Source organism: Nothoprocta perdicaria, unplaced genomic scaffold (assembly GCF_003342845.1).
Source record: "Nothoprocta perdicaria isolate Ctin4 unplaced genomic scaffold, notPer1 scaffold_33, whole genome shotgun sequence".
NCBI lineage: Eukaryota > Metazoa > Chordata > Aves > Tinamiformes > Tinamidae > Nothoprocta > Nothoprocta perdicaria.
The window spans coordinates 3,021,411-3,033,559 of NW_020455566.1; the positions used below are offsets into that span (position 1 = coordinate 3,021,411).

Sequence of the window (12,149 nt, forward strand, 5' to 3'; positions counted from 1 at the left end):
GCAAGTCGGCGCTGGCCGCGCAGCTGGGCGGCCGGCTCGGCGGCGAGGTCGTCAGCGCCGACTCCATGCAGGTAGGCCCGGCGGCGCCGGGTGCGCGGGGCTGGGCGCTCGGGAGGCCGCGCGTCCTCCCCCACAACCCATTGAACCCAGTATGCCTTGAACCCGATACTGGGTGCTGGGCAGGTGCAGAAAGGAACATTTATTGCAAATAAGATTTGCTCTTTGCCGGCAGCGTGGCCTCGTCCCGTGTGCCCGGCGGCTCCGCTCCCGAGGCAGGTCGGAAGCGCCGCTCGCCCGCGCTTCCCATTCCCATTCCCTTTTCCATTCCCATTCCCTCCCGTTCGCTCTCAGCCACGAGCATCCCGTGTTCGATGTGTTCCATGTTCCGTGTTTGATGCGGATTTTACCCTGCTGCGCTTCCACCTCCTGGCCTCCTGTCCTGGCATATTGGCACTTGAGAGGCGTAGATTCAAATTCCCTGTCCTGAATTTAAAGGAAACAATAGGGAGACTCTTAGCTGCATTTTTATTTTATTTTATTTTATTTTATTTTATTTTATTTTATTTTATTTTATTTTATTTTATTTTATTTTATTTTTTACTTAAACTATTGGGAATTGGGAAAAAATTGGGGGACCTCCCTTCCTCATGTGGTCCCCGCTGGATCTGCCAGTGCTCAGCTCCCGAGGACATCCTGGAATCTTCGGCAAGGGCCATGCTGGCCTGTTCCTGGGGCCGGGAAGCAGGGAAGTCCATCCCGGCTTTGCAAAGGTCCTTCCTCCCCGTGACACCTCCATCCTCTTCGCAGCCGTCAGCAGCGTGGCTGTGTCCGGGGGTCCCTGCGTGTCCCCCCACGTCGTGTTCAATCCTATGTCCTCCTCCGCTGGACGGAAAGGGCCTTTACTCCTGTGGTTCAGGCGCAGTGTGACTGCCGGCATCGCGGATGTCTGGGAAAGGGTTGGGAAGAGCCCGGGCCCAGGCTGAGCGCAGCGCCCGTGCTCCTTTCCAAGGCTCCCTTGTGTCCGTGCCTCAGTTTCCCCACATGTGCGAGGAGGCCCTGGTGCTGCCGAGCGGGGCTCCGGCCGCTCCTCCGCGGGCACCGGCTGTGCCGAGGCCAAGTCCCCGCGGGGCTGCCGCCGCTAATCTGCTTTGGGGGCCCGCGAGAGCACAAGGGTTTATCCGAGGCGTGTGCCGAAAATAGCCGCGGCCTCCGCCGCTCCCTTCCCGCAATCCCGGGAGGCTCCCGCCGCTTCCGCTCCGTGGAAACTCGGGGCCTTTGGGTGCCAATCCCGGCTGTCGCTGGCAGCTCCCGGTCGCCTCCGAGCTTTGCCGTTAGCGGCGCCGATGGGATCCTGAGCTGGGAGTGTCACCGTGTGTGGGACGCGGCACCGAGTCAGGGTCAGCGCCCGTCCCCAAAGCAGCCTGTGTGCCAGAGGAGGAGCCTGCCACGCTCCGTGTGCCCAGGGGCTCAGCCGGGCGTGCTGGGCAGCTCTGGCACCGTGGGCACCTTTTCCTGGTGCCTGTGCCAGGCAGCAGCAGGGATTGTCACAATGGAGACATGGACCCTGGGCTCTTCTCTTCCCAGGTGTACAAGGGCCTGGACATCATCACCAACAAGGTGTCCCCCCAGGAGCAGCGTCTCTGCAGGCACCACATGCTGAGCTTTGTGGATCCCCTCGTCTCCAACTACACAGTGGTGGATTTCAGGGACAGAGCCGGCCCTCTCATATCCTTCCAGGCCATGGAGCCAGCCTTCCCACCGCCACAGCCGGGCTGGCGAGGAAGAGCGCCGCTTGCTTCGGCCTCGTGCGCGGCCGCGTGGCGGGGAGAACGCAGGGGCTCTTTACATCCCCTGCCGCAGCAGTGTCCGGAGGGATCCCTGTGCCCCGCTGGGCATTGCCCACCCGGGTGCTGGGCCTGGTATTGCCTGGGCGCAGAGGGGAGCGGCCGGTGCGAGCCCGGGCACAGGTTGGGCAGGGTGGGTTTGTGTCCCTGCGGATGCTCCCTGACGGCGGCACATCGAAGATATCCTGGCCCGAGACAAGATCCCCATTGTCGTGGGAGGAACCAACTACTACATCGAGGCCTTGCTCTGGAAGGTCCTTGTGGACACCAAGGTACTGCTGGGGGGCTCTGTGGAAGCGGGGGGTGCTCCCTGTGCTATCCCGGCTGCGTGGAGCAGATTCCTTGGGGATCGGGCGGGAGGGTCTCCAGGGTGGCGCACGGGAGCCCCAGGCCCCTTGCACAGACACTGGGGGCTGGGGGTGCTCCTGCTCGCGCCGGCCTGCGGGCAGACGGATGGTGCGACCGGGGCCCCCGCGTGCCCGCAGGACAAGGACACCGTGGCCCCCGCGCCCGTCCCCGACAGGAAGGTGGAGCTGGAGCGGATGGACGGCGCGGAGCTCCACCGCCGCCTGCGCCGTGTGGACCCCGCCATGGCGGCCAGGCTGCACCCCCACGACAAGCGCAAGGTGGCCAGGTGAGCCGGCAGGGCCACAGCCTCCCGTCCCCAGCAGGCACTGCCACCTGGCCAGGCGCTTGGGGACCTTGGAGCCCTGCACGTGGCCCCGGGGCAGCTCTGCGGGATCCCCGAGGTGCCCGGCCAGGAAAGCACCGCTTACTCCGGAGCTGTTTGAGGAGCTGCCGTGCTGGCCGGGTCGCATACCTGAGCCGTGGGAACGGCAGCGCGGCAAGACCGGGCTCGCGGCCGAGCCCTGGCCCCGGGGGAGCCGAGAGCCGCCCACCGCGTTCGCACGGCGCAGCGGGTGCGTGGAGGGCTGGCTGCGGGCACCGCTTCCTCCACCGCCTCGGCCGAACGGGCCGGGACGCTCGCCGTGCCAGCCCCTTCCCTGCAGCCCTGCCCGGCTCCGGAGGGCTGGAGCCCCCAGGGCTTGTCCCCGTGCCAGGCACAAGCGGATGGCTGCGCTCCAGCCTCCTTGGGTGCCATCGGCGCCAGGACCAAGGGGTGCTTGGGGTGCTGGGCAGAGCAAGGGCCAGAATCCTGGCCTGCCGCTGCAGGAGAGGGTTGGATGGTGGCGAATGTCCACGGTTCCCTTTGCCAGTGCCCCCGGGGCTGCCAGGGAGATGGAAAAGCTCATCCTTAACCCGGCCTCTGCACCCTGTCTGCCTCTACCTGCAGGAGCCTCCAAGTGTTTGAAGAGACGGGCATCCCCCATAGCGAAATCTTGCACCGGCAGCAGCAGGAGGAAGGCGGTGGGCCCTTAGGGGGCCCCCTGAAGTACCCCCATTCCTGCATCCTGTGGCTTCACGCAGACCAGGCAGGTGAGAGGGCTTTGCCTAGTGGGCCATGGGGGTCCTGGACAAGGCAGTGGTTCCTGAGGTGTTGGCAGGCATGGCAGGGGGCTCGCTGCCCTCGCTCATGGGGCTGGGCCATCCCAGGTGGGCTGGGGATCCCCAGCCCCACATCCTGCCACGCCGGCCAGCCCCGGGCCTCCCACGGGCATTGCTCGGAGATACTGGACTTGTCTTGCCCTCCTCCTAGCCCTGGACGAGCGCCTGGAGAAGCGGGTGGACGACATGCTGGCCGCGGGGCTGCTGCAGGAGCTGCGGGACTTCCACCGGCGCTACAACCGGCAGAGGGTGGCCGAGAACCGGTGGGTGAGAAGCCAGCTCCCTTCCTGCGCCCGCGCCCACCTCACAGACACGCGCAGAGCTTGGGCCGCCTCCCTGCTGCCCTTCAGCAACGAGATGAGGTTGCCCAGGGCTCAGCGAGGTCCTGGGGCGCTGCAGGGAGGTGTTTGGTTCTTGCTCTCCTCCTGGTCTCCCTCAGCGCTGTTCCCACTCCGCACGGCCCCGTCCCCTGCCAAGTGGTGACGTTTTTCCCTCGGGGACAACCCCTTGGTACTGTCTGAGCGCACGGCAACGCTGACGCGGGCCAGCCGAGGGCACTGGGCTCGTGTGGCTGGCACCGCCTGCCTTGACCTCTGTCTGTGGCCTCGTTCTCTAGCCAGGATTACCAGCACGGCATCTTCCAGTCCATCGGCTTCAAGGAGTTCCACGAGTACCTCGTGAGCGAGGGCAGCTGCTCACCCGAGACCAGTGCCCTGCTGCTGCAAAAAGGTAGGAGGAGTGAGATGCAACACTTTGGAGAAGGGCTGGAGAGGAGTAGTGCTAGTGCTAGGGCTAGTGCTAGTGCTAGGAGAGCGTCTAGCTCAGCAGGATGGTGGGAAAGGATCTGTTAGGGCAAGGAGAAGGCTGCACCACTCCCCTCTGCGTGGTGGAGGTTCCAGGTAGTCGGTCTGTGCTGCAAAGGCTTCAGTACAAAGCAGAGATGGAGGCTAAAGCAACCACAGAAACGATAAAAGGCTTGAAAACAAGTCTGGTGCAGCAGGGTCTTGTTGTGTCTACTGCAAAGAACACTGTGGAGGGATGTGATAAGTATTTTAGCAAATATTGAAAGGCTGCGCTCTGGTAAACCGTATCCTGGGCGTACTGTGGAGTCCTGGGCTCCGTTTGCACTGACAATTCGAGTTAGATGTTAGGGTCTGTTCAGGGGCTGTGTTACTCTCCTGACTTGCTGAATGCTTCTGGGGCTCACAGGCTCCTCTCGTGCTCTGTGCTGAGCTCAGCTCACAGGGTTGAGCCCCCTGTCTCTCTTCTTTACTCCCTCCGTCCAAAGGGATCCAGGCGCTGAAGCAGGTCACCAAGAGATACGCTCGGAGGCAGAACAAGTGGGTCCGAAACCGCTTCCTCAAACGTGAGTCTCACACCACATCCGCACTTCTCCCTCCCTGTTCTCTTGCATCGTGGCCCTCCTCTGAGCACGCTCTGCTCTCACCTGAAGGGGCCGGGTGCTGCCCCCCTCCCCGTGTGCCCACCCGCGCTCCCGGTGCCGGCGGAAGAGCCCAGTGGCAGCTGCCGTGCGGATTAGGAGCCGGAGCCCCTTGGCAGCTCCTTGCCGGGGCCACGTGGCCGGGAGCCAGCAGGACTTCCCCATCCCAGCGCCGGCCTTGGAGCAGGGCCAGGAGCAGCAGCTGGGAGCCGGGCACTTGTTGAAAGGTGCTTGGTAGGGGCAAAACCAAACAAAAGGCCAGGAGAAACTCGAGTCAAAAGACAGGCTTTGATCTGGGTGCGAGAGCTCTCCGGGAGCGGGCGCTCGGGGCCTGCGGCTCACCTTTCGGGTGGCAGGTGCTCTTCAGCTCGCTTGTGCTTGTGGGGATGAAAGGCAGCAGCTGCTGGGCACTCGAGTGGCTTTGATGGCTTTGTCCGAGCGGGCCGGTTGCCTGACGGCAGACGAGCACTCGGAGGAGCGGAGGAGGAAGCAGCAGTGGGAGCTGGATGAGGAGATCGGCCTCCTCCGTGCTCCGGCCTCCTGCAAGCACCACTTCGCTTTCCTGGTGACTTGGGGCTTGTCCTTGGGCTCTTCCCATCTTCTCTGGGCTCCTCCGGACTGTGCCGCAGACAAAGTGTTTGCAGTTGTGCAGGGATGCTGGTGGGGAGGGATCGGTTGTGCTGGGATCCCGGTGGGGATGGAGCTTGTCGTGCTGTCCGGGATGCAAAAAGCTGCCGCGGCGCCGGGTTTAGGTCTTGGGTGTTGCTGTTAGCAAGGGAGGTGCCTCCAAAGCCAAGATCTTAGGTGACATTTGCTTCTGAGGGCTGAAGAGGAAACAGATCTTCCTGTTCTTCTTCTGATCACAAGGACCCTGCTGCCAGACTGCCTTGATGTGATCTGCTGGGAGAATGTTTCTAACAGTGATTTTCCCTTTTTCTTTTCTTCTTTCTTTCTTTTTTTGTTTCTCTAGGCCCCGGGCCTAACGTGCCCCCGGTGTATGGCTTGGAGGTGTCTGATCTCTTGAGGTGGGAGGAGGACGTGCTGAAGCCAGCTCTAGAGATTGTGGAGAGCTTCATGCAGGTATTGAATAACCACAATTACCATGTAAGCCTTGGCTCAGAAGCCTGTTACTCAGCAGTCTCCTGACCCTGTAACTTGGCCTCTCCTGCACAGGGCACTGTTCCTGCACATGTGTAGCCTTAGATTTAATTCACTTGCCCTGCAGCAGCAGTGAGATGTGATTCCAAAGCCGAGAATTCCCCCCAATACCTGGTGCCCCACTTGTGTGGTAAAACTGTAGCCTCTAACCTGCTAACCTTAGTACATGGGTGTGAAAAGTGACCGCAGCCTGGGCAAATTTACCTGATAGCAACAGATTTGAGGCACCGTTTGATGTGCAGGGCCGCGAGCCGCCGGCGGCGCCCGTCAGGATGGAGCGCGACGCCCACGAGAACAAACGGAGCCATCGCGTCTGCGACGTCTGCGACAGAGTCATCATCGGGGACCGCGAGTGGGCAGGTAGGGTGTGGCCAGGTGAGAAGGGACCCTCACCACAGAAACTTGGGCTTTTCGAGGATTTTTGGCAGCCCCTGCAGGAGAGCAGCCGTTTGTGAGGCCGGAGGGGCTGTCACAGCAGGGACTGTCCTGCTGCCCCGTGCCCAGCACTCGCTCTGCCCTCCTGCCTCACGTGGGCATCCATATGGAGAAGGAAATCTCTGAGGGGCCACGTTCAGTCTGGGCTGCTGGTCCTTTTTCTCACTTTTTTGTCCCAGCAGGACAGAACACATTCGATCCTACTAACGTTTTCTTGTTTAAAATGACAATTTCTGAATGCTTCTAATCACTCAGTTTCGCTAAAAAAAATCTTTTTTTTCTCAGTAGATTTTAAAAGAGCTCAGTTGGAATCAGCTTAACTTAGTGAATTCATCTACGGTGTGAGTCCAATGCTGAAAACCAGAAACAAAAAGTAGTTGAGAAACAAAACTGGTGTAAATCTCCCCATGCTCAAATGCAGGATATGCAAAGATAAGGAGTGCCTGGGTTGTCAGATTTGAATGAGTCATTTATTTTTATTGAGCCGTGGAGCAGCTGGAAACATAAAGATGGAAGCTGGCTTCAGGTAGGAAGCACAATGAGATCAGGTTGTAAATGTGGTTATTAGTTTAGTGACAGTTATTACTGGAGCTGTGCAAGCGTGGAGGTGCTTTGAAGGAACTTCACCTCTCCCGTAGTCAGAGCACTCTGGAAGTCAACAGAGCCCAAGCTGGTCATGCCTTGAAACAGGGAAGTTTCGTGGCAGAGTGGAAACTCCCCCAAAAAAAGCTGCAATCGCAGCCATGTGTTCTCTAGGGATGCCCCAAATCCTACTAGATGACAGCATTTCTCTGACCTAGACCAAGCTGCATGTTCTCTGCAGCCAGCTGAACTTGGCTCAAATTCAGGTAGGAGGAAAAATGGCATAAAATGTAAGAGCTCGAAGGGAAGTGAAAACAGTAGTGGGAGCTGAGTCAATCTGCAATCTGGTTTGTTTTATTAAACCAAGTAGTTCTGGGAACTGCTTCTTAGTACCCCTCTAGCCATGGAAGAGTTTTGCATTTTATCTAATTTTACAATTTGAGAGGATTGAAAGAGCAGATCTCCCCAGACACTAGCAGACATCAGTCCTTCCTCGAGCCACAGAAAGCTTTGGGGTTGCTTGCAACAAATTATAAGAGGTGAGATTTTATTCCACGCAGAGGGTGACCCTACAGCAGTGTGATAAGGCAGCAACTTTGTATGTAATTTCATCCTTAGGCAGAAAGAAAGATGCCTGGAAAGCACCTGAGGGCCTTGATTCAACAAGCCCGTACCCTCGTTTAATTAAGGCCCTGCTTGAAAAGTTTGCTGCTATAATTGCTGCTCTGGTCTTCTGGAAATAGCAAAACCGCCCTGCTAAGATAATACCCTGGTCTGGTTAGACAAAGCACCTTCTAGGGAGATAACACTCGTTAGATAACGTTATTTACTGCCTCAACCATGTGATTTTTATACAGAAGTTCCCCTCTTGTTGCCTCAGCGTGCCAGTAACAAGTTGAAGTGCCAGCCCTGCCGTATCCCTGGGCTCCTGCCTCTGTTCCAGGCGGATTCCTGCAGGAGTGCTCTTGGAGCCGGGGGCCTTTCCCTGGAGTTATGCAAAAGCCTGAATGTGCTCTGGGCGGCATCCCTGGCATCCGTGGCATCCCAGGTGCGCAGGATGCCCCAGGCTTGCAAATGCTCGACTGGCACAACTGCGTCCTGGATGGGCTGCCTCTTCAGCAACGATGCCCTGCTGCTCTTCCAGCGGTTTTGCCTCGGTTATAGGAGCAAAGACGCTGGGAGAGGCGGAATCTGAAGTTATCTGTGGATAACAGCAGGACTGTGGGCTCTCCGGGGTGCTTGTGCACCATCCTTCCCTGGTTAGGAGGAGGCTTGAAATGGTCATTCTCTTCAGAGCCTGGCAGAAGTGTCTCGAAACAGCCTGTTTGCTGCCTGGGGAGTTCACGCTTGTGCAGGAACAGCCTCGTGTGGGAGGATGGAAACTGCAGGGCCAGGGTGGGTTGGCTGGAGCGTTCCCTTCTCCAGGTTCCCCAGAACTAAACGCCCCATTTGCTTTTTCCTCCAGCTCACACACGATCCAAATCCCATCGGCACCATCTGAAGAAGAGGCAGAAGCTGGAGACGGCCGGTGGTGCTGCAGGCAGTGAAGGGGCCGGCGACAGTGCAGAGCCCTCGGTGGAGGACAGCGTCTCACCTTCGCTATAGACCTGCAAGTGCCTGGGCAAGGGGGACAGGAGCAGGTCCACCGACGTGGCGAGGAAGCCGCAGGTCCTGGGTGGCCTTGAATGCCACGAGCAGAGTCATTTGTTGGGGACGAGGCGGGTGCGTAAGTGACAGGCAAAGGCTGGTGGCTGCGGCAGGTCCTCTTCATCCTGCCTTGTTCCCATGTTTCTGCAGCCCTGCCTGGAGAAGGACTGGGCCTGGGGCAAGACTGAGGAGCATCCTCCCATGCCAAGTGTTAATCCGTGCCAGAGGTGCGGTGTCTGTCCTGCTGGCACATGTACGTGTGCTCCTCTGAGACAGAACCACCCTGTGCTCCTCCAGCTCGGCCGGGAGCAAAGCCCGTTCGTGCTGCCTTCCTTGTGGAGAGGGTCTGCTTTTTCTCTTTTACACGGAAATAAACCTGCAAGATGTTTGTAGGTGCTCCTCCCTATTAAAAAGTGCAGATCTGGGCTCACTTTCTGATCCCAGCTGGTCCAGCTCCCCTGCTCGGGACCCAGGGTCGCCTGTCCAGGGATGGTGCCTTCTTCCAGTCCCCTTTCCCGCAGCTCCCGAGGGAGCTGAGCGGATGTTGCCGGCCCGCGGGAGGAGCTGGCACCTGCTGAACACCAACTTGCATGTGATCCCAGCCAGTTTGCGGCAGAGGGGTCTGTCCCGGTTCGAGCTGAATTCCCCGGAGTTTACGCTGGGGTTTCGCAGCAGGATCCGTCCTGCGGTTGGATCGAAGCTGCCGAGCAGCAAGTTGCGTGTCCGGATGTGCGGCCAGCAGGCAACGCCGCCGCCCGGCCCGTTCCTGGGGGACGGGAGCGCTCGCGGGGCTACCCTGTTCCCCTGGGACCAGGGGTGGGATTATCCGCCCTGTTTAAGTCCGGTCAGATGACCATGCTGTTAGAAATGGATTTAATATCCTTAATCTGCTTAATATGAACTTTGTTATCCCCGCAGATAAATGTTAGTCCCCGAGCACACTGGCTGCTGGCCTGGCTGGTGCCGCAGCCGCCCGCGCGTGGCGGCGCTGGGACATGGGACACAGGCAGAGCTGCCCTCTGTGCTGGCCCCACGCGCCACTTCGGGAGCAGCTGCTCCCACACATCCCAGGGGAGCCTGGCTCTGTCACACACACCTCTCCTATGGCCGAACTGGGAAAAGGAAGGTGGAAAGACGCCCTGATCCTACTGGATGCCGAGGAGCAAGGAGCAGGTGAGGTGTCTTCCTCCGGCAGTGTGACTGGCTCGCTCCAGGAAGGGAGCCAGTGTCTGTGTTACTGGCCTCCCATGGAAGGGGCAAATCACGTGGAGCAGCTCCCGGTCCAGGCAGGAATCACCGAGAAAGTTGTTGTGGTCTCAGGTTTCCGGTGGCTGCCGGGGCCGAGCGGTTTGGGAACGGGGAAGGGCCCTCGGCTCCATCTGCCCTTGGCTAATCCCCAGACGAGCGCGACTCTTCCATCTGTGCAGCCGGAGCCGCCGAGCCCATCGCACCAGCCACTTAATCTAAATGGCTTGGGCCAAAGATAAGGTCATTAATTAGGCTGGGATTAGAAGGCAGCGCGGGCCTGGCTCAGCTCGGCTCTGCGGCTCTCCAAGCGGCCTGGCCTGGCAGGGCCTTGGCGTGGGGCTGCTCCATGAGCCGGGAGGCGAGCACATCCCGCCCGCATCCCAGCCCTCCGTGGTGTCCCCTAGAGCTCCGTCGGGATGAGCCTGGCTCGGCCTCGTTGCCCACGCGGAGGCTCCCGAGCCCGGGGCTGCCCTGGCGCTTGGGAGCGGTCCAGAACCTCCTGCCCTTTCGCTTCCCTTTTCCCGCGAAAAAGCGGCCGCTCTCCGGGGCCGTTCCCCCAGCGCAAGGGCCAGGGACCCTGTGTGGGTCCTGTGTGGGCAGCATTTAGGGGACGGTGTCACCTGGGGACGGCCCCGGGCCTGCTCTTTGCTTCCAAATAGGAGCGCGGGGCCGCAGGACGGAGCAGGGCCCTGGTCCAGCCGCAGGGGAGCGGGAGGCAGAGCCGGGTGCCGCGGGTACCGCGTCCCGGTGCCCCCGCGGTGCGGGCGCTGCCGCGGGAAGTGCTGGCGCAAGAGCCTAAAAATAGAAGGAGCTGTTGGCTGCCCTTGTGCAACCGGCTGGGAGGGGCCCGGGGCCGCCCGGCAGGGCTGGCGCTGGGGCGAGAAGCCCACATTTTGGGGCCGGGAGCGAGTTTTTGGGGTGAAGTCGCAGGGACCCCCGTGCGCCCCGGCCCTTGGTGCCCGTCCGGCCCCAGCTGCCAGCTTCCCGCTCGGAGTGAGCGCCCGCGGTGCCCGCAGCCAGCCGTGCGACACGGGCTGGAGCCCACCGGGATTTCGGGAGCTGCAGGAATTCTGGTGGGCAGCGGGGGCTGCTCCACGGGGCCGGCGAGCGCTAGCCCTGCCCAAAGGTGATGGGCGCAGGGACCCCCGCTCTGTGTGCCCTGCAACTGGTGCCTTCCGGGGCTGGAGGGGCCAGGATCAGCTCTGGGATGCCCATGGGAGCCCCGGATGCTCCCAGGCTGCAGGAACAGGGATGCCGCTGGCTCCTGCATCCGCCTCCCGGCAGCAGCATCTGTGCCCAGGTACCCGTGGGGACACCGAGGCACCGGATGCGCAGGGACACAGGGAAGCTGCTCGTGCCCCCCATTCCGCACAGGGCACCGGGGAGTGGGAGCCGGTGCCACCCCACGCGGTGCCCGTTTTGCCCCGCACGGTGGGTCCCCGGTGCAGGGGATGGGGCGGACGGGAGCGCTGGGGCTGGGTTGGCACCCTGGCCACTTTGTCACGGTGTCACAGGGCCACCTGCCGGCAAAGCCCCGGGCCCGGCCCTCGCTCCCGGTCCCCCCGGTCCCCCCGTCGGCAGCCACTGGCGCGAGTGGCGCCCGGAGGGACCAGACCCGTCCCTGTCCCCTCGTGAGAAATGGCCCGGCTCTGGCCACCAGACATATTAAATGTCATTTTATTTCACACCAAAGAAAAGAAAAGTATCAAAGAAGGGGAGTGGAGATTTAATTGCTTATAGTAAAAATCTACTGGGTGAGACGGAGTCGTTTCCACCGAGGTCAGCGCAGGGCTGTGGGGATGCTCCTTCCTCCTCCTCCTCCTCCTCCTCCTCCAGCGCAGGTCACTCAACATCCCCAGCCCCTGTTGCCGCCGGGATGGGGGTGCCTGGATGCACCCGGCCCTGTCTGTCCCCTCCTCAGCTCCCCAGGGAATGTCCCTGTTCTCTTGGGGGAGGTCCCAATCCGCAGCCTGCTCCTGGACCACTTCATCCCTCTGGAAGCCACCGGCAGCATCGGTGCCCCAGGCTCCATCCCGCCCCGGGCTCCATCCCGCCTGGCCCCAGCACCTCCCGCCACCCCATCCAGGCGGTCACCGGCTCCAGCGTCCCTGGGGTGACACCGTCCCACGGAGCCCAGAACCGGGTGCCAATGGGGGAGGCGGAAAGGGGGAGCGGAGGCGGGGGAGGCCTTGGCCCCCCTCGCTTGGCTTGGAGCGTTATTCCTAATGCGGAGCATTCCGTGTTCACGGGCGGCTATTCTGGGTTATTTTTGTCCCTTCACCCCGGGG

At 61.1% G+C, this 12,149-nt stretch overlaps 1 protein-coding gene across 1 annotated transcript in view; it reads left to right on the top strand.

The window, feature by feature from the left end:
• Positions 1–8,686, top strand: part of TRIT1 (tRNA isopentenyltransferase 1) — a 10,218-nt gene extending 1,532 nt beyond the window's left edge. Inside the window, exons 2-12 of the mRNA XM_026043502.1 lie at positions 6–71; positions 1,585–1,725; positions 2,018–2,116; positions 2,330–2,478; positions 3,139–3,281; positions 3,502–3,613; positions 3,967–4,079; positions 4,639–4,716; positions 5,762–5,871; positions 6,192–6,309; positions 8,432–8,686. Of these exons, the coding sequence (XP_025899287.1) occupies positions 6–71; positions 1,585–1,725; positions 2,018–2,116; positions 2,330–2,478; positions 3,139–3,281; positions 3,502–3,613; positions 3,967–4,079; positions 4,639–4,716; positions 5,762–5,871; positions 6,192–6,309; positions 8,432–8,571 (1,269 nt within the window). The 3' untranslated portion in view covers positions 8,572–8,686. The remainder of the gene's footprint in view (positions 1–5; positions 72–1,584; positions 1,726–2,017; positions 2,117–2,329; positions 2,479–3,138; positions 3,282–3,501; positions 3,614–3,966; positions 4,080–4,638; positions 4,717–5,761; positions 5,872–6,191; positions 6,310–8,431) is intronic.
• Positions 8,687–12,149: the final 3,463 nt, after the last annotated feature.